This window comes from Cyclopterus lumpus, chromosome 9 (genome assembly GCF_009769545.1).
Source record: "Cyclopterus lumpus isolate fCycLum1 chromosome 9, fCycLum1.pri, whole genome shotgun sequence".
Classification (NCBI taxonomy): Eukaryota; Metazoa; Chordata; class Actinopteri; order Perciformes; family Cyclopteridae; genus Cyclopterus; species Cyclopterus lumpus.
Window position 1 is genome coordinate 22,056,175 of NC_046974.1, and position 21,339 is coordinate 22,077,513.

At 46.8% G+C, this 21,339-nt stretch overlaps 2 protein-coding genes across 2 annotated transcripts; one reads left to right on the forward strand and one right to left on the reverse strand.

Moving 5' to 3' along the window:
* The first annotated feature begins 1 nt into the window (after nt 1).
* Nucleotides 2–3,433, forward strand: snap29 (synaptosome associated protein 29). Its single transcript, XM_034540944.1, has 6 exons — nt 2–194; nt 743–991; nt 1,068–1,261; nt 2,502–2,587; nt 2,674–2,769; nt 2,978–3,433. Exons 2-6 carry the CDS (start codon nt 743–745, stop codon nt 3,136–3,138), a joined length of 786 nt encoding a protein of 261 aa, XP_034396835.1. The 5' UTR covers nt 2–194; the 3' UTR covers nt 3,139–3,433.
* A 4,242-nt stretch (nt 3,434–7,675) lies between these two features.
* Nucleotides 7,676–21,338, reverse strand: si:dkey-178e17.3 (somatomedin-B and thrombospondin type-1 domain-containing protein). The gene is given in 8 exon segments (XM_034540924.1): nt 7,676–7,781; nt 7,874–8,032; nt 10,115–10,205; nt 10,487–10,592; nt 10,594–10,673; nt 18,528–18,639; nt 18,641–18,807; nt 21,329–21,338. Coding segments are annotated over 8 exon segments (831 nt in total).
* Between the last annotated feature and the right edge of the window lies 1 nt (nt 21,339).

The following is a 21,339-nucleotide window of genomic DNA, read 5'->3' on the forward strand; positions in this document are numbered from 1 at the left end:
GCTCTCGCACCTGGTGCCATGTTAAATCATATTTATATATTCATATATATATATAATTTAACGAGCGACAGTGTGCGTTTTAGTTGCGCAGGATTAACTGGTGGGACAGCACGCGGTGACGTCACCAAACATGACCGGAAGTGCTCAGTTGCTAACAATCAGCTGACAGAGCGACAACATCTACAGATCCCACGGTTTGTCTATTACATTTACCGTAACTGTGCTCGTTACAATTTTACTTTAGCCATCATCTGTTCTACGGGGAGAAAACGTCCATGTTGGCCAAGCGCCGTCTTATATTTATCGGTGTGGTTATTTAGTTAGCTTAGCGTGCGATCCTCGTTGATTTAACGTGAGCAACCAGCTGACACGCATAGCTACCGGAGCAATAGTGTCATTAATGTTCGTCGATATGATGTTTCGCGTGAAACATGTTGACAGCTGAAGATAACAATCTAAGGAAAGCGTTCACAAATTGGGATAACGTGTCAAATCAACATGTCAGTTGGACCTCACATAATTCTTCAGGATGTTTTCGACTAAGCAAGCAACTTAATATCAGAATTGATACATGTATTTATTCATCTTACTATTGAGTAGCAAACCAGATAGTTTTATAATGTCTAAAGATGATACACCTAAATAAATAGCATATATGCAATGAAGTGATATGAAATGAAGATAAACAACTCTGTGTGTGTGTGTGTGTGTGTGTTTGTGTGTTTTTCTCTTTGCCCCACAGATGGCCTACCCTAAATCCTACAACCCGTTTGCGGAGGACGAGGAGGACGATTTCAGGCCCAAAAGAAGGGAGTTTGACGACGACGACGATGACGACGACCCCGGCGACAGTGGGCTGAGCGAACCGGAGAGGAGACAGCGGCACCTCCAGCAGCAAGTGATGCGCACGGCTCAGTCTGCCGTGGACAGTAGCCACCGCTCCCTCGGGCTCATCTATGAATCTGAGAAGATTGGTGTGGACACTGCAGAGGTACGTAACTAGTAACCGGCTTTACTCTGGCACGCAGAATATTATATTGACGGTAAACATCTCTGTGTCTCTATAGGAGCTGGTTCGACAAGGTGAGGTTCTGAAGAGGACCGACAAGATGATGGACAACATGGATCAGGACCTGAAGACCAGCCAGAAGCACATTGACGGCATCAAGAGCATGTGGGGCGGCCTCGTCAACTACTTCAGGGCCAAGCCGGAGACAAAGCCACCGCCCGAGGAGCCAAAGGCCTACCAGGCCAACGACCGGTAAGATTCAGTATATTCTAATAATATGATACAACTTACTATATTTTATAAAATGTTGTAGGAATCTCTGTACATCGTCTGTATTCATTTTGGTTATATTATGAGTTGTTAAGACACAAAGACAATTTAGGTACACCATTTTTTTTTTTAGCATCTAAAATGTATTTCTTCTTATCTTTTGAAATATATGTTTTGTGTGTGCAATACGATTTTAAACCTGGTTCAAATACGGTTGACAGATGTCAATGTCGGCATAAAAGACAAATTATGATGTGGGATTGAAGTTTCTGAACTTATTTGAACCTGCTCTAACTGAATAAAAATACGGCTTAGCCAGTTTAATCATCACAAACACATACAGTATATTTTAAAGAGCGTTTAAAAAACACTCTTATAAAACCCACGTCTACTGAATGCATCCTTGAAGCATCATAACGGCTCATTCAAATAAAATAAAATTACAAAATCAAAATATATTCTATTTCCCAGCTTTAAACTCAAAATGTTTCGTTAGTTTCATTTATTGACTTGTATATCTCAATGCAAATTATATAAAATACCTTTTACATTATTAAATAATGAAAGAACTAAAACATTAGGTTCCAACAGTATTCCATATTCTGTCGACACATTAATAAAATACATTTTACCAATCACGCTAACATTTTCAGGCAGTTATGGAACAAAACTAAGTCACCTTTATGTTCCTAGAAATATTGAATGCCGATGTGTCCAAAATCTTCTCTGACGATACAGGTCGTTTCATTTAATTAATTTCTCGATTCATATATCACAGTTTAGCATGATTTCTTGTAATTCAATACATTGAAAATAACCACATGGTTTTGTACTCTCCTATGTGAATTATATACAAATACTTTGTCATTTAATCAAGAACTGTAGTGGCTTTATTTAGATGATCGTAATAGTGTATCACAATATGTCGACATTATACATATTAAATAACTTGATGTAATCATATATAATATATATATATATATATATATTATATGATTACATCAAGTTATTTAGTGTATATATAATGTCTTCGCGTCACACACTGTGTGTTTGAGAGTTCTGGCGCCGAGTTTCAAGTCATGTTTTACAACAAAAGCCTCCATAACTGATCCGTGTTGGAGCAACGCTGCCGTCCCGTTTGTGCTCTCGGCCTTTCACCAGCTTCTCGTCAGTGTCCTTCGCTATAAAAACCAACCGAGCCGTGCTTGTCTGACTCTCTCAGATTACAGACGGCCATGTCCAGCAGCCGAGGACACGAAGATAAGTACCAGGCCAGCCACCCCAATCTCAGAAAGCTGGACACGGGAGGTAAGAGATGTCCATGAGAACCCTCGGCGTGCCAGCGCCCGTTAAATGCGAGCCGCCTGCCACCACTCCTGATTTCTGTGTTCCAGGGTTCGGAGCGTCTGATGACGGCTCATCCGGCAAGAACGGATACCCTCAGAACAGACACCTGCGGGAGGCTCACCAGACCCTCGACAACAATCTAGGTAAGAATTCTTCTTGTTGTTTCTCCATGGAGATGAAAGCTGTTAGTACTGTGATGTAAAATGATTTATTCTTTAATTTTCACTATGCCTTGGTATCTAAATTTTCATTTGCCGCAATTTGCCATCAACTCCCCTTTAAGTGTTGACCGCCAGGCTTAACTAGCGCCAAGTTTAACTAACGCCCCGGTGTGCCCTCTGAATGACCTAGATGAGATGTGCGGCGGGTTGAGCAGACTGAAGAGCCTCGGCCTTGGCCTCCAGTCCGAGATCGACGACCAGGACGACTCCCTTGATTCTCTGATGAACAAAGTGGACAAGATGGATCTCAAGATCCACAACACGAACCAACAGATTAAAAACCTCAAGTAAAACAAACGTTTGCTCTCGCGGAGACGGAAGACGGCAACAGGTCGTCCTCTCACGTGGCGCAAAGACATTTCTATCCATTTCTTTCATTTTCCTTGTTTAGCTTCCATTTTTGTCCAGGTAAAAACATTGTTTTGTTTTCTCTGTCGAGCTCCACGGGGTTGTTGGTTTCGGCGATTTAGAGTTTGATCTTGTTTTTTTCTTCCTCTGCCTCCAAAGACGTTCTCGTCATTCGGGGCAAATCGGATGAATGGTTTCTGAAATGAAAAGGAGCTTAAAATAAAATGAAAATCATTAAGAACTTTGTAGATGGACAAGCGCACGACATGTGTGCTAAAACTGGAACGTCGTTGTGTGTGTGTGTGTGTGTGTGTGTGTGTGTGGTTCATTATGTCAGCGCTGACGTCCTGGACGTGCCTCCATATATGAACTAAAACTACTTTGCACGTCACTTTTTGCCTTACACATGATTGGTGCGTCCAGTGGACCAGCCTCTGTCTTCATCTCACCACGAGAGGCTTCCCTTTGCTTTATTCATTAAATGTGCGTGTTGTCCATTCATGTGTTCCTTCCCCCTGGCTTTATATAAATAGTTTTCCAGTGATAAAAATTGTCTTGAATTCTGTATAATGGGAACAAGCTAGCTGTGAATGTAACCACCCCCCATTATTAACAGAATATATCATCTCTGGGAAACATTTATGAGTAGATGAACCACTTTACGTTTTTTTTGTTTAAGAAATGAAACTTATTCCAATGAAACCTTGGAGCCATGGTCACACGTACATCATGTATTGTAGTTAAAGCCACATGTACCCAATAAAAAAAAAAATTTAAAAGGGGAGTCTCTCAAATTGTGTTCCGTTTAAAGTGAAGCAGGGAGTCAAAAGCACCACGAGGTGGCGCCACATTTTCAGGGTGGTGATGCTGTGTGTTGACCCGGTGTGTGTCTGACAGTGAATGCGTTGGGATTTAGCAACAGGATGATTTTAGTTTTTAGATGGAAGTGGAATATGGGCCATTTAATCCCAAGTACACTTCTAACAGTCGAAAAAACATATTTACAATCTCTTCGATGCTTCTGAAAGTAAAAATAAGACACACAACAGACATGTTATAATAAACCAAAAGCCTTGAATAATAAACCAAAAGCGTTGAACTTGCAAAAGCCTGTCACGATCCTTAAAAACAAGACACTGATGATGACCATCATTGTGTGTGTGTGTGTGTGTGTGTGTGTGTGTGTGTGTGTGTGTGTGTGTGTGTGTGTGTGTGTTCTCTATGGTGGCTGGTGTACCAGCTGTGTGTAGCTCAGGTCCTGTGTCAAGAAGTCTATTCATTATCATTCCTCCATGTTGGACCAGCTGCTCCCACAGTGGCAACAAGCCCCCATTAGCATGACTTGCTAATTACAGTACACACTTCCCAAAAACACACACATATATATATATATATATATATATATATATATATATATATATATATATATATACTCAGAGGGGGTAAAAGTGGGGGTACCAACGACCAAGGGCCCCAAGCTGCAGGAGCCCCCCAACCCCCGCATGTCTGAAATGGAAGGTTTTTCTTTTCCTTTTTTTGCAACTTCTCAAGCATGTTTTTGGAGATATTTCATTCATTTGATTTTAAAAGGTTTGGTTGAAGGCTTCAAGACCTCCAACCAAACTTTCAAAATTAGCCATGAGCCCTATATTGCGACAACATTAGAGAGGAGAAACCGTTAACATCCTTAAACGGGATCTGATTATCGCTCAGAAACATAAAGTATGAGCCCATGAATTGATCAGCGAATGAATACTTTGTGTTATGTTTGAGTCCGTGGACGCGGGTGGTGGCGGAGTGGGTTGTATGGGGCACATCATTCTGCACCCTAACACATGTGGCGATGTAAGGTTACGCATCATTGACCCATTAGGTTGGGAGGGAAGGAGTCGAGGATGTTCCCGTAGAAGAGGCAATGCACCCTTAAAATCAATCCCGCCTTGCTGGAGCAGTTACCATTTTTGTTTGGGTCACAGAAAGACCCACCGAGCTGGAGGGACTATATCTTATAGCTGCTTGATGGAAAAGTCTATCCGGGTCAGGTGGAGGTGCCCCCTGCGCATCTTCGACGTCACCGCCGATAAGCGGAAGTCACCACTGGGTACCACTGGTTTCTTCCCTCGACTCCATCCATTGGGGGGGGGGGCTGAGAGGGCTTTGAACAGCTGTCTTGTCAAAAGCAAACAGTGGCCGCAATGTGACAAAGGCCCGGCGGTACTGGAATGCCCCCCTTTTCACCGGGCGTAATCCCAGAACACACTGCTGTCGGAGCCCATCAGGCACCCGGGCCAGAGACGGGGCCTTCCTGCCCTTTGGAAAGCGGAGTTAGCAGCCAGGTCGGGGGGCAGGGCCGGGCAGGGTAAAGCCCGCTTCAGGGGGGACGGGCTGGTCGGGCTGACGGCACTCTATTGCCACTGTTGTAGTAAGAGAAAAGAAAGAGTTGTGCTGACGGTGGGGATCTGGGCAGGGAGAGGAGTGCAGAGAAAGGGGGGGATTAAATCCAGGTTCAAGTGCCCCGGAGATGAAGCACGTGAAAGTAGCAGGAGTCTTTCTCAAAGGAGTAACTCTGGAAAAGTTGATTTGTTAGATCTTTTACTCGTTTTGTGCTCATTTCTCAGACAAAGAAGGGTGACCTTGCACAAGGACGGGATATGGAAAACCCAAATATAAATCTTTTAATATTGTGGTTGAATTATGGAGCAAAGGCCTCATAAACATCTCTCAGGGTCAGAGCCTTTGGTTTAGACACCACCTCTCCCTCCATGTTCGCCTAACTATCGGCCATATATCCCATGAAGGAAGAGGGCAAACAAGCTTCTTTTCAAATTGGGCATCTTCTTCTCTGTCCGAAAGCTGCTGCGAAAAAAATAGAAATGGGAGAGAAACAGATGTATTCCCACATGATGTAAGTTGTCCAGCGTCTCGTCTTTGGACTGTCCTGGCATTTACACATCACATAGGAAATGCCCCAAATTGTAGGAGAGTGTGGCTCCAAAATAACACTCCAAACATAATTATACACATTAGTTGTCATTTTGCCTGTCGTAGTCACGTTTACGCCACAGGGTGGGAAAAAAATGCCAAGAATGTAACAAGAAGATATGTCGATAAATATATGTACATATATATATATGTATGTATGTATATATGTGTGTGTTAATGGCACTCTTTGGTCAAACCGGGGGAGATATACTGTACTTAAGGGGGGCTGGGACCCTTGTAGTAATTCCAGAGGGGTCCGAAATGCTAGTGGTGGTCTGTGTGACATCTGAACGCGGGGGGAAGAGGAGGAGGAGAAGTAGTTAAAGTATAGTAGTTTATTTTTCACTTATGGACAGTGTACAGAGTATGCAGTGCTGCACTAATAACATCATCACTTGTTTTATAATAAATAAACACACAAACACAGAGACATGGAGAGAGAGAGAGAGAGATTACTGGGACCACACGTGTCCCCTCTTCTTAAACCAGAAAGTGCCAGATAACTGACTGCTTGTTTATTTGTTTGTTTTCGTGAAGGAAGAAAAGAAGTGCAGATCAAACACACAGAGTCAGAGTTCCATGGCCGTATAGCCAGGGAGTTCTGTTGGATGGCTCTTGGGTGACAGTGATAGGATTTCTGAGCAGGGAGCAAAGAGAGAGAAAAACTTCTGTTCGGCCTTGGACGCAGAGGACAGAGAGAACGGTGAAATCCTCCTAAGTGGCTCTTTTCCCCCCCACCACCCCCCCCACAACTCTCTCCAACCTTATCAGGTGACAGACGCCACGTGTCACTTTAAACCACCAAAATAAAACCATCAGAGGAGGCGAGTGAGAATAATAATAATGGGCGATGGGCGAGACAAGCACCTGAGAATCAATACCTGATATTCAACTTGACTTGCTGGTAGAAATGGGGTGGGGGGGTTGACGGAAAAAGAAAACAACAATGTAAAAAACACAGATATATTGACTCAAGGGGTTCAAGCGATTGGGTAGAATTTGGATGAACCAGTTCTCGGCGCCTCCAGTCTGCAGGGCGGTTTTAAGGGCGTTTGGTGTTTCTTTTTCTCTGACTGTTGGATACAAATACGTGTGGCTATATAGGTACATGTACATAACACATAAACACTCAAAAGTAGAAAATGTATAAAGCTAAATAATATATTTATATATTTATACATTATGCATTAACAAATGCACTTGCATTGATGGAGGTAGATAGCAGAGATTCAGAGGTAAAAAAAGAAAAAAGGTACATAGATGCTGCTGTGCTTTGGAGGAGGATAAGTACACAACGTGGCTGTAAAAGTTAAATGCGAGTATGTCGGTGTGCTTAGTTAATAGTGTGTACAGTACGGAGTGTGAGGTGAGGTGAGGAGGGGTGGGGGGTGGGAAGGTGGCAGGATGCTGCTGATCTCCTTGAGTTTCCCCGTCCGGGAATCTGGATCGGAAGGGGTTGGTGGCGGGCGGGGGGGGGGGGTCGTCTGGCTTGGTCGGTTCACACGAAGAGCACAGAGTAGGGGGGACACCGGCAGCCCTCGGAGGACGACTCTCGCACCCAGGAGCCGTGGCAGCCCGGCACCGACGCCGCTGCCCAGAACGTTCTGGGAAGAGAGAGGCATTGAGCGAGTTAGTTACATTCGTTACATTAGTTACATTACAGTACCACAGTTACTCGTTGGGTCGCCGGGTTTACCTGGTGCTCTCCAGGCCGTCGCCTCCACAGCGGTCAGACTTCGACATGGCGTCACTCTGACACTCGGCACAGACCAGCCTCTCTCTCACCAGCTGAGCACTCCACAGCTTGAGTTTACAGGCCGCGCTGGCCTGTTTCAACCGCAGGTACACACAGTAGCTGCAGGATGGGGGGGGGGGGGTGGGGGGGGGGGGGGGGGGGGGGGGGGGGGGGGGGGGGGACAGGAGAAGTGTCAACAGTCATTCGCAGACGATTTACATTTGATTCTCATATCTGGTAAAATAAAAAAAATACAGGGGTCAAAGGGTCAAATCGCACAATTGAATCCGATAATACTGAAGGACGGAGCAGGTGCTCTGTAGCCAAGAAGCTAAACATCTGCTATTTTGTTCTTTGGATTGAGCATTAGGTCTTCACTTTTTTTTAGGTCTTCAGCAAACAAAACAGGATCATGGGAAACTTCCGAATAAAAGGCCCGAGCCAGGTTTGGAAAACTTTTTAAAGGTTCACAAGAGTAAAAGAAAAACAACAAAAAAAACAATCCAACATGTCTCGATTGCTGGAAGTGGTGTCCCCGAGCCAGACAAAAGAGAAAAGGAAATCTTCCCGATAACAGATGTGTTCCATTTTGAAGGCGACCTAGTCGGGTGTCACGATCACCTGCTGCGATACCCGGGTATCAACATAATGATGATCTCTGGCTGTCACTCTGAACTATAGGGCACTATTTATTTAGTCTCCGATTCAGTCTAAACAGCCATCTCCAGTGGGGTGTTTTTTTTATTATTATTTTGTGATTATTTTGTCCAACAGTAACACTGGAAAGGGTCTTCTTTCTTGTTTTTTAAAGCTCTAGCTACATTATTATTCAGTTGTGATTTGATGCTTTGCAACAGGCAAACACAAACCCGAGCAAAAATACACTGAAAGATTATCAATAATTGCTTGACAGATCCCATCAGCAATTTTCATTAGTATACATCTTTGAGATTATTTAAAAATGAATTGAATTTAACTTGTTCGTGCTGCAGAACCTCAAATAGAGCATGAACCCTCTCACACCACTAAAATACTATCCTAAAAAAAACAAATACCTTCATGTCTTCATCCCTGAAAGATTTCAGTTATTCTGGCTAATTAAACCTTGAGAATTCATTTGTACAACTCTGCCAATGAGAATGAGAGAGGTGCGAGTTGTCCCGCCCCTAACAGGTGCGACAAAGCCCAGATGGGGACACAGGAAGGTGTCAGTCTGCACACGCCCCCTGAGAGGAGGGCTGATGAAAACACCTGCGTGGGTGTTCAGAGGATTTACCATCAGAACTACATAACAGCCTCCTGGCAAATGTTGAAACTTAGAAGAACCAAAAGACGACCGCCGATCGTAATTTCGTCTCATTTTAACCTCTCGTCCCCGGGGTCATCCGAGGGGGGGGCTATCAAGTGGGGCACCAGATGTCTGTGCGAGACCCCCCCCCATAATTCTGTTTCACGCACGCTGACGTTTATGAGTAATGCACTTCCAATTCCCCCCCCCCCAAATGCTTTGTGTTTCAGTCAAAACAAAGGTATCCGATGTCTATTGTAATCAGTGTGAAAGGCTGGAAAACCAGCAGTGATTTTATTCCCTACGCGGCCTCTTGATTGTTCCAACCCCCCTCTCTCCTAACATCTGCAATCAGCTCCGATCAAAGACGGCATCCACGCGGGGGGAAGGTGGGGGGGTTGCCTCTCACATGGATCGCGGCGGTCTTATCAGCGAAAGGTCAGCTCACGATGCGACTATTCAGCAGACGGCGTTCATGTTACACAGTCAAAGCAATGTTAAGGCTCCACGTGCCATGGCAACCTTGGAACTCGGTCTGCGTTCTCTAATCTTTCAGAGCACAAAGTTGATCCTCGAGTGACCTTTGAAGCCGAGTCAAAACTGAGGCAACAAAACTGATATGGACCTGAAGTTGAAAAGCAGCCTTGAAGCGTATTGCTGGTTAAATTAATAGTCATGAGTAGGAGTCGTGCTTTTTTTCAGATATTGAAACTTCGGTCGCTGTGGATCTAAATCTCTGTACAGGCTCATTCTAAGCTCCACCCATTACACCTGTAATTAGTTCCCTCCCTGCATCAACATCACATGAAAGGCCGCACTGCAGACGGAAGAAAAACAACAGCGTGGGCCGACGGGGTCAGTACAGGGAGCAGCCTGTTGCATGTTTGTTTGCAGTCTGATAATGGAGGCCTTACCTGGCCTTCTCCTCCTTCATCAGCATGTGTGGTCGCCTCCAAGGGTCCTTGAAGTTCCTCTTGAAAGAATCCGGCAGGATCTTTGCCACTTCTAGAGGTCGGGCGGACAACATAAAATAAAAAAGAATTACAGAAAGGTCAGCAGAGGCATAAATACATCCCGCATTACTCATCCCATGGCTGTGTTATTACTGGGAACTGGGTGACTCAACGGCAAAGAGCATAGGAAGAAGTGTCTGGGATGATGCAGCTGGAGATAGAGCCCGTTCTTACAGTAAAAAGGTTCAAACAGATGGTTCCCCAGAGAACAATGAGACACCAATTAATATGTATCAGCGCTCCGAGCGGCAGTAGAAAGGTCAGCAGTCTCACCTTTCGCAGTGCTGCATATGGCGTTGTTCCCGAAGCATCCCCGGCGCTGTTTGAGGTCCGGACAGGGCGTGCCTCCGTTCCTGGGGGGGACGGACACTTGGCGACTCCCTCTCCGTGCTGCCAACTCCGCACGGGGATGTGCATGGCGACCACGGGCCCCATGATCCCACCACGCAGTCAATGGCTGCTGGGGGGAGCAGGGAGACAGAGAGAGATCAGCTGTGGCGGGGGGATTAGTCTTATTGTACGCATCAATCTGACTATTCCTGTTTTGATACCAACAGCGACACCTGGGCTTTGCGTATCAATCAATGAGCTGTTAGCCTCACTGTGTGGAAGGGACTGGGACCATTATTTCATGTGCGAGCTTGACGTAAACACTGCTTTCAAATGTCAGACTAAATGTAACAGCTATGTATAAATTGTTATTTATTAAAAGATTGTATAAATTGTTATTTATTAAAAGATCGGCCTATTGTCACCACTACCAATCCAGCCATTCGAGTCAGCTTTCTATCTGCGTCGTGAATCTTAATGACATATTATTGAGAAATGAGAAAATACAATAAAAGAGGATGTGGAGCCTCTTGTGGCTTTAAGTTGCTTTAATGTTTCCTCAGAGTTACATACAGAGAAGGTCAAGTGCACTTGAGGTGAGTTTGTTTAATTCCGGGCATCACGGCAGAAAAGAAAAGAAAAAAGTATCTCTCCAGCTGTCAACAAAATGGTCTAATTCTAAAGAAATAAAAATGATGACCTGATCTTTACCCCGGAGGTGTAGCTGCAAACGTCCGCCCTATAATCTCTACTGCCGGGCCTGACTGCACGGCTGTTAGAGTGTGAGCTGCACACACCCAGATATGGAGTTACATAATATTGAGCCAAGGCATTTACTCAGGTTGGTGGGCGGGAAGCGAGTGACGGGGGGTTCATCATCGCGCCTGCCCCAGGACTCCGGAAGTCTGTGACCTGGGTCACATGTGTGGGGCCATTTAAATAAAGGGGCTAATTTTTTGGTATCCTGTCCTCTCCCTGGTTTCCCTCTGCCGCACATTCAAACACACAAACACTCAAATGCAGCTCACCACATAAACACAGCAGCAGCCACACAATCAGGCTGCTCGCTCGCTAGGCTGATTTAGCCAATTACATCGGGCCGAGAGGAAGCTGTATTAGTTAGATGGCCGCGCTGATCAAAGCCGAGAGTCTCCAGCGGTAATCAAGCTTCGTCCCGTGCGGACATTTAGTAGCGGCAGACATTTACCAGCCCTGTTTTTTAGGGGGAAGGAAGTGCCCACTCCATAAACACAATAAAAACAACCGCAGAGGCCCAACGCTCACACACAAACAAATATGAAGAACTCTTTATTCAAAGAGCCTCATCAGATCTAATTGTAGACAAGAAACATACAATGAGCAGGTGTAGACGGCTTGAAGCTCTTTGACGTTCTTGGGCGAAATGATATGGAGGGAGTTGATAAATGTACCATAACTGAATCTAATCCTCCCTCGCCCATCCAATCGAGCTCACTCTCTCTTTATAACGCACACACGTGCACACACACGCACACACGTGCACACACACGCACACACACACACACACACACACACACACAACATGCAGCACAATGCTGCGAGTGTGCGTGTGTGAACAGGAGAAAGAGCGAGAGAGAGCTTTCAAGGTGCCGCCTGTTCGGTTCATTCCCATGGTCCCGTTGGGGTTTTTATGGGGTTGGGGGGGTTCTGGGGGGGACTCAGTGACACAGCCGATCCACAAAGCCACTGTGGAATCTCTGCATTCCTGCACATTAGTGCTGCCCACCTGACACTAGCCTTTCCCAGATCATCACACACATCGTAAACAATTTCTGTCAGAAAAAAAAAAACACCCGCTCAGGCTCATTCCACCCCTCAGTCATCACCCCTACAACACACACACACACACACACACACACACACACGACACTTATTATCACGTCGACCTGTGGGCTTTCTTGACAGAACACCGAGGGCTCGCGATCGTATCAGACGCCGCGACCGTATCGGCTTCCTACGGTTGCCTCCTCCGCCTCTTCTTATACTCTCTGCTCGGCCTTTTCCTTCCCCCATTCGCATCCTGTGATATTCACACATGAGGGTGTGTGTGTCTGTAGGTGTGTGTGTGTGTATGTGTGTGTGTGTGTGTGTCTGTTGGGGGGCAGTTTCGATGACGCTATTTGTCTTTCTCAAATAGTGGGGGGAAAAGCCACGAGCAAGCAGGTCAGGGGGGTTAGCAAGTTCCCGCGCCCGAGGGGGAAATTATTACCACCTCTGATCGACACACACACACACACACACACACACCAACAGGACTGAGGCCCTGTCTGAGCGTTTCAGACCTGTTGGCCCCCGAGCCGCCAGAGGTCAGAAGGCAATTACCAAACCGCGGTGGTCCCTCGGCTCTGTTTCTGGTACCACCAGTGCGACAGTCCCGCCACCCACACGCTAACCCTGCTGCCTGACACAGCCTGACCCACAGGGCTCACAGTTGCCGTTGTCCCCCTACGTCCCCCATTGTTGATGAGAAAGTGCCCCATCGGAAAGCACGCCACCACCTTCTGACCTCTGACCCCTCCCTCACCCCAGCCCAATACAGGAAACTAATGGCACACGTTGTCAGCAATGTTTGGCTTTTGTACTCAGAAGTAAGTTTTCCCGTGTTGTATCCGCCACTGACTCCAGATCTGTATTCTCTCTTCTTCTGGAGCAGTCTATTTTACAGAGTGACCTTTGACACGCTGAAACACTGATACAGAACCCACTCAACTGTAAGGCCATAAAAAACGTCTTTGCTATTTAACTTTGGAAATTGTACACAAATTAGGGTTTTAGCAATTAAATCTGGTCCAACCACATTGACACAGTTCGGATGAAGCTTCTCGAATGTAAAAGTCGAATTGAGTGTAATTTAGGCGGGATCAACACAGATTTTACACGCCAAAGTCTGCTTTTAGACATTGAAGCCTTATACAGGGTGGTTTAACACAGCTATATTAAACACATTATGAGATAAATATCAGTTTGTTTTAAGGAGTTTATGGCAGTATGGCTTCTTTTTTCCCCTCCCTGGCAGTTGGCAGAGCTTCAGACAAATGCCAATTAAACAAACCAAAACACTCAATGTATCCAACATCAGCACTTTTATCTCCTTACTTGTCGGCCAATCTCCAGTCACACTTGTCACACTGAGATAATGGCGTGTCGGCATTCCTTCCCTTTCTCTTTCACTCTCCCTGAACTCTGCTTCCATTTTAAGGGTTTCAATAACAAAAGACTTATCAGACCTTGCCCGCCCCAATTTGCTTATCTTCACCTCCCTTTACCACTTTGTCCCGCGCTCGCCCCTTGTTCTTTCTCACCACCATTCCTCCCACCCCACGTCCTCTCCCTCAATCTCCTCTCTGATGGGACCCAGATGTCCAGCTGCTCCAGAGGACCACAGCAGCCCTCGCACACCTCCCTCTGCACATGTACAGAGCTGGGCCTCGGTCCCATCAGACAAGCCTGTTACAACGTTCGGCAAAAAAAACAAGGGAGAAGCCTGTTATTGGGGGAGAGGGACACGGGACTGAGCCCTAATAACAGGGTCAGCGCATAAATGTTTCCTGTAGACACCTTGAAGAGAGCAGCCAAGCAAAGCAACTCATTTAAAGGAGTCGGTACAAACACAGCTGAGACTGATTTTCTGTTCGAGAGTTGCACAACCGTAGGAAAAAAAAGGGTGTTTGCCAAGCATGGCCTTGCAACACTTTTGTTACACCGTAACGATAAGAACTGAAGGCATGCAGGCACAGACCGGAGCGTTCACGATTCACAGTGCCGACTCCACTTCCGAACAACTACGAAACAAAAGATTACCAACGTGATCGCAATTCCCAATGCGAGGGACATGAATGTGTGTACCCGTTTTTTTTGCACTAATCCATCAATAAGTTGCTGAGAAACACATTTCACTCGTAAACCAGAAATGTCAACCTCTGGCTGGCTTTAGAGGAAAAAAAACGTCAGGGGTATCAACAAAGTCCCACATTTATAAGAAAACAATCACTCTCTTACCATGCAGATAGTTTTTGTTTAATGTGTCCACAATTTTAATGTCTCCGTGATACGTTTTCTCTGTAGCTAGTTAAGAAATAGTTCCTATATGAAAAAAGGTTGACCCCCCCCCCCCCCCCCACCCCCTCCAAGTTTAAAACGGAATACATTAATATAGTTTTTCTGGTCATGTAGATGGCAAATGAAGGCCGTCAAATTAACAACATGGAGAATCCAGCGCGGATGTCAACTGTTTGACTGAAAAACTACAACAGCTGGTCCGTTTCAGCCAAGTCGGGGCGAAAACACCCACCGCCACTCTCAAGAGGTTACAGAGAGAACGTGAAGGAGGGGGGGGGGGGGGGCAACAGAAGAAGAAACGGGGAGTGAACGCCGTTGGAGAGAAGCAAACATCGTGGCATGACAGCGCACCGGGGAGAGGAGGAGAGGAGGAGAGGAGCAGAAGCAGAGGTGCCTGAAGGGGAGACGGATGACGGCTGAAGGATGAGCGGACCTCTGCTGTTCCTGAGGCCACAGTACGCCTTTCCTGCTGAAGTGAGAACTACCAGGCGCCACAGTAAAGGAGAGGAGCTGCCCCTTCCATCCTCCCGTGGGCCGGTTTCCTCTCTGGAGTGTGAAGAGGAATGAGCAATTAGAGATTCCGTGTAGGGCTGACATGGAACTAATGTACTCCTAAAACAGGAGACAACTCCCACCTTTCGGTAAACAACCCATAGCTCCCTATAATTGCCCTCACAGAAAGGTGAAGAATGCTGCCGGGAAATGTTCTCAAATGTGCCATATACTGAAGAGGAGACATTGGGAATATGCTGTGCTGCATTTCCCACAATGCATTTCTCCTATATTCGTCAAGATAACAAGACCAAAGATGGATGCTCCTCATTGCGTATCAATTTCTGCTTTTGTCAATTTACTTGCAAGAGCGAGAGAAGTGCACAAGCCGCTATAGCTTTGCAGAGTCAGCACAAAATGACTTGTGAGCGTAGTGCCACGGAGAACTACAGTTACCCAAATGATGCAGAATATTCAGCTCCTCTCCATCGATAGGAAATTAAGGGGACATATCTTGCTCGTTTTCAGATTCATACTTGGATTTTGGATGTAATTGCTGTGACGCAACCCATTGGTTTGTGGACCTGGGGTTTTAAAGCTTTGGGTTTGGCGATTTGGCCGTTGCCATCTTGGCTTTCTGCAACCAGGGAACGGAAGTGACCATATTTGGACGGTGGAGGAGTGACGTAGAGACGTAAAGTGTAGGACTCTGGTAGCAGCAGTGAACTGTCAATCACAAGGTAGCCCCACCCTAAAGCATACTCTGCTTTATGGTCTATTTGACTCTAAATGAAGCATCATGTACTAAATGAACATCATGCTGTACTGAAGAAGACTTGAAACTAGAGATTGAGACCATAAACTCATGTTTACAATGTTTATTGAGGGAATAAATCAGGAGGGAAGTGGAGTCATTTTCTCATAGACTTCTATACAATCTGACTTCTTTTTGAAACTGCTGAAGTCGCCCCCTGCTGGCCTTTTCGGAAGAATGTACGTTTTTAAGACACTTCCGCATTTGGCTTCATTTGTCCGAACCAGAGGGACTGTAAAAGGCTCCTTTAAAATAAGGTGCGTCTCTAAAACTACCTTATTACTCCACAACTCATCCCTCATTCCAAATCTAAGCAATTTTTGGTGCATTGTTTTGCTTAAATATGTTTTACTTGCAGAAATGCCACACCAGTTTCCAGTTTTTAAAACCTGATGAAAACCACGAGAACGCCCCCAGTAATAGTCCCGTCCTGCCAGCCTGGTGCAGAAACACTTCACACTTACAGACCACACCGGTCTATAGGGAGGGGATTTGTTTCTCCTCGAAACATTCCTCAACCGAGCTCTTAAGTTCACGGGAACATTCTCCACGCTGTTTACAACCAACACAAATTCCTGCCAGATACTTCCTGAACGACACAAACTACCATCAACTCTTTAGAGCTTCAAGCGGTTGTGTCCAAGTGGCGCAAACAGTCCGACAGTGTGCTGCTGGCGTTGCCCTGTCTCTCCTCTGATGTCACCCACTCCACGCTCTTTGCCCGGCTCCAGCTGACACGGCTAAATTACAGGCTGTGACAGACAGTACACAGACGGACTCCTTGATGCGTCGCAGGGCTGCGCGGATCAGGATCAGATAAGGTCCGGAGCGTGTCTGGGGGCGGGGAGGGCGATTTGAGATGAAACGGGAGCCAAGCCACATGATTGCAGTGGTTATGGTGGGATGCGGAGGGAGGGGGGGGGGTCAAGGTGCCTTTCGCAGCATCACCCAGTGCTCACGGGTGCACGCAGCATGTATATGCACAGTATGACCACACGAGGTACAGCTGGGAGAATACATCTTTCATATTTGTAGAGGATTGTCACATGTGGAATTACAGATGTCTCGTTCAGACAGGAACAAAAAGAGTCGTCCAACCTGTCCCCCCCCCCCCCCCCCCCCCCCCCCCCCCCCCCCCCCCCCCCTGAAAGAGGGGGCGCACGAGGCCCACGGTGATTTAAAATAAAGAATACAAAAAGAATCCCCATCTGACACGTGAGTGAACCGATGCACATGGCGGCCGTTCGCTGACCTCCGAGGGCGCAGCTGCTGTTTACCGGCGCGCGATATGACTCAACACCGACCTGACGTGCTTCTTTCCCCCTTAGTCCGGTGGGGCCTGGACTCCGGACTCTTCATGCCACTGAGATATGATCGGTGGAAGAAGGAACACCTAATGTGACTCGGGCCTGCAATATTTATTTCTATGTCTAGTAAGTTGTAGCCACGCCTCCGTTAATACCGAGAGCTCGTTTTCTTCCATTTAAAGTGGAATTTATTTGTAAAAGTGTTCACCCGGTCCAGATGTTACATTTCATTTTACATGACACACACAAAAGCATTGCAACACCAATTAGGTAAAGCTTTCATAAAAGGCCAGTTGTAATGTAGAGTACACAAGTATTGACGTCAGCTTCCTAATATTTTCTTCTTGGAAATAATAGCAGTATTATTATTATGCCGCTGTTCAACGGGGATCCAACAGGTGGCTCAGCTGTCTTTGCAGCAAAACAGCTGGGTCTCATAAAGTGCGTCACAGCACTTTGCGCACACTTTCTAGGCGACCGGATGAAACAGCCGTTCACATCACCGCGCAGGCACAACACTCAAACGAAAATGGCCCACATATGTTTACACTGCACGTGCCTATAAATTATGAGGGAGCTATGAGTGGCAGCACCGAACTCCCCGCAGGTGCTGCGACTCAAAAGCTGTGAGAGCCTTTTTCTCTCTGTCTCTTCTCAGACACACGCTACGCTGTGATCCTGACCATCTTTGGCAGTCTGTTCCCATGGTGTCCATTCCCTTAATTTGTCCATATATAGCAGCGGGAAGGGAGGAGGGAGGGAGGGGGGGGGGGGGGGGGGGGGGGGGGGGGGGGTGATGAGAGGAAAAGGGGGATTCTGTGAACGACCAGCCTCGCTCTTGCTGGCCTCGCTCTCACTTTGAATCGCTCTCGCGACTCAAAGTGCGGGTGATTCACGCTGAATTTGTGAAGTTGCCGCGATCGACCACTCCACTTCCCAAATTGACGGCTTTTAGGGGGGGGGGGGGGGGGGGGGGGTCAACCTCACACACGCGCGCGCTCGCACGCACGCACGCACACGCAACCTGCTGTGGAAAAAAAAACAAAATACACCACGAAGAGTAAACACCACTTAAAACCAACTGGAGACAGACAGCTATGTGCAGTATGTCTCACTGTCTCCATGTCACCTCAACGCCGTCTCACAGCTCAAACTGAACAACAAAGGCGTCACAGATCCTGCACGGTGACCCCCCCCCCCCCCCCCCCTCTCAAACTTTGAGCTTCCATGCCTCTCAAACCAGCGCATCAACGGATGCGGCACGGCAACTCACCAGATATTTGGCACACGCGCTGGTAGTCCTCGCAGCAGTCCCCGGTTTTCTGGCAGTAGGTATCGCAGTAGCACGCCGTCTTCCTCTTGCTGTACTCGAAGCATTCGTTGTCGCCGGCCGGTGGCAGCAGTTGGGGCTCTCCCTCTCCAGCAGCCCGCCTCGGCCAGCGGGACGCAGAACAACGCGAGACATCCGCCAACGACAAGCCAACCAAGACGCGCCGAGCTCCATCCACGCGCCACCCATGACGGAAAACTTGCCCCCGGGGTTCCACCACTTGCTCACACGCGCACACACAAACACACGCACACACAAACACACACACGCACACACACACACACACACACACTCACACACACACACACACTTACAGGCGGTTTGGAGCTGAGGTATGTTATGAAGACACTGGTGCGTTTTTTCAAAATCTAAATCAAAATCCCAGGTAAATTCGGCTCTTGACACCTTTGACGCGAACAACTGATGCGTAAAAAGTGGAGCCCCGTGTGCGCACAGACTCTCCTCTATCCGTGTGCTGGACGCCCGCCCCTTACAGTCAATGTTGGAGTACAGCCTCTCTCTCTCTCTGTCTGTCGCCCCCCTCTCCCCCCCCCCCCACCCCCCCACCCCCCCCACTCTCTGTCTCCTCTCTCTCTCAATCTGTTTGCCTCAACAAATTAGTGAGTGATTGCAGAAAGTCTTATTATTCTCTCGGAGTGTTTTGGTCCTGTGAGAAAATGCAAATGAAGCCGTTCAGTTTTTTGCGAAACACCTCTACAAATAAGCTCCAAATAGAGGCATTCACAGTGCTCGCCGGCGCTGCCTTAAAACCGGAGCCAACATCTTTTCATGAATCACAAAAAAAGCAGACACTTCAAAAGGTTTCCTATACATCTTTAGTTTAGCTTCCGATCAGGAAATCCCGTTCAGCACACGGACAGCGGCGCGGCCACTTTATGTTGAAATCGGTAAATAGGAGATAAAGTGTACATGCAATACAAATCAATCAACAGCTCTGACGAGGGCCCTTTATTTGAGCCGCAGCAACAACAACAACAAAAAAAGAAAAAAGGAAAAAAGATCCTCCACTCATGGCGCAGGACGGAGAGCATCCACCCTGGACTGGAGAACAATAACATTACTCACCCTTCACTGGGTCGGAGTGAATGGGGGCTTTCGGGGAGAAACTGAGCAATGGGAGGGAGGGGGGAGGGGGGGGGGCACGACTGTAAAAGCTCATCAGGACCAGGCAGACACAGGACAGTGCTTCAAATCCCGCGGTTAAAGTAGACACGTGACAGGTCAATGGGGAAATACATGAAAGTATATGTGCTGCTGCTAAAGATGTCCACGTTGTGTTTGATGCATTCATAAGAAGCATCCCAGACCTGAAGTCGAGAGTTAACTGCCCGTCAGATGCCTTTTATCTTATTGGCTTTTTACTTGTGAAATATACCTCAGGGCAAAAATGTATAAATAAATGAATGCTTCAAAAGAGAAAGGGTAAATTGGGTAAAGGGTAAAATGCCACCGCCCTCAGATAAACGGGGAGGATTAACTTCTTCCATCCGGAGTTTCGATGACGATCTGAAGGCCCGAGCTGTGTGGCTGATGTCTGCGAAGATGTTGAGAGATTCTTCAGCAATCTTTGGCCCAATCCTCTCTCCGGCAGCAGAGAGGAGGAGGAAGAGGAGGGAGTGATCATGTTAGGATGAAGGAAGGTGGGTAGGTTCTTTGACCCATCTCATAAAGCCCTATTGTACAGCTATAGGAAGCGAGCGATGGCCTCTCTCATCACGTGCATCAGCACTTGTGCGTGTGTGTGTGCGTGGGTGTCTGAGCAGTCCGGAGCTTCACAGATGTGTTTGAGGCTCTGGCAACAGCTCCACCTGCTGTTTAAATAAGTTTGTGTTATATATTCTACTCTACATGCGCTTCATACCCCCATTTACTTTAAGGCGTTGGTTTCTTTGCGGATTCAGATTAATAATACAAAGTAATGTCAACAAAGTACACGGCAGTATGAAGTAAATTAAGTAAAAAGGAATTCCACCTTTGCAGCTGCAACGATAAAGTGACGCGTACATTAAAGGTGCAACATATACGGGATTCAGCTGCTAACAGGGAAGGACTATGGTCCATGTCCAGATTGTAGTGAAGCAAAGCTCGGTCAGCACTGGTGTCGTTGTTTGCACAGTTAGCGGCGTCCAGATTAATTCTGATGAGATGCAATCAAAGTGCTCCTTATCTCGCATGTGTCCTCTTTAACATACGGGTAATCCAACATCGCTCTGAAATGGGCCATTCTGCACCATGAGCGGTGTCACGTATATATTGATGCCAATATTTCATTTTTTTTTTTTTTTTACTTTAGAACATTTGGAATGCTTTACTTTGACTTAAGTAGGCAATACGATCTGAATACTTCACACACGTGCCACAATATATTTTACTAGCGCTGCCTCACTTCTTCACTGGAGCCAAAATATCCACGACATGCTGTCCTCACTTCTATTCTTCTGCACAGATCGGCCGCATTCCTTCTCACAACAAACACTGGGGCACCGTGGATTTAAAGTGGGTTTGTGTGTGTGCGGAGAGAGAGAGAAAGAGAGAGAAAGAGACAGACAGACAGACAGACAGACAGACAGACAGAGAGAGAGAGAGAGAGAGAGAGAGAGAGACAGACAGACAGACAGACAGACAGAGAGAGAGAGAGATAAAGAGAGAGAGATGGATAGCTGGACTACATGAGCATCAGCCAAAACCGAAACAATGAGTCCCCTGTTCGAGTCCTCCCCTACCTGCCCCCATG

Bases quoted from the DNA above. Each gene is read 5' to 3' on its own strand.
- snap29 (XM_034540944.1), top strand. From the start codon at position 743: ATGGCCTACCCTAAATCCTACAACCCGTTTGCGGAGGACGAGGAGGAC. The intron at 992-1,067 runs GTACGTAACTAG...GTGTCTCTATAG, and splicing joins TTGGTGTGGACACTGCAGAG to GAGCTGGTTCGACAAGGTGA. The intron at 2,770-2,977 runs GTAAGAATTCTT...TGAATGACCTAG, and splicing joins GACCCTCGACAACAATCTAG to ATGAGATGTGCGGCGGGTTG.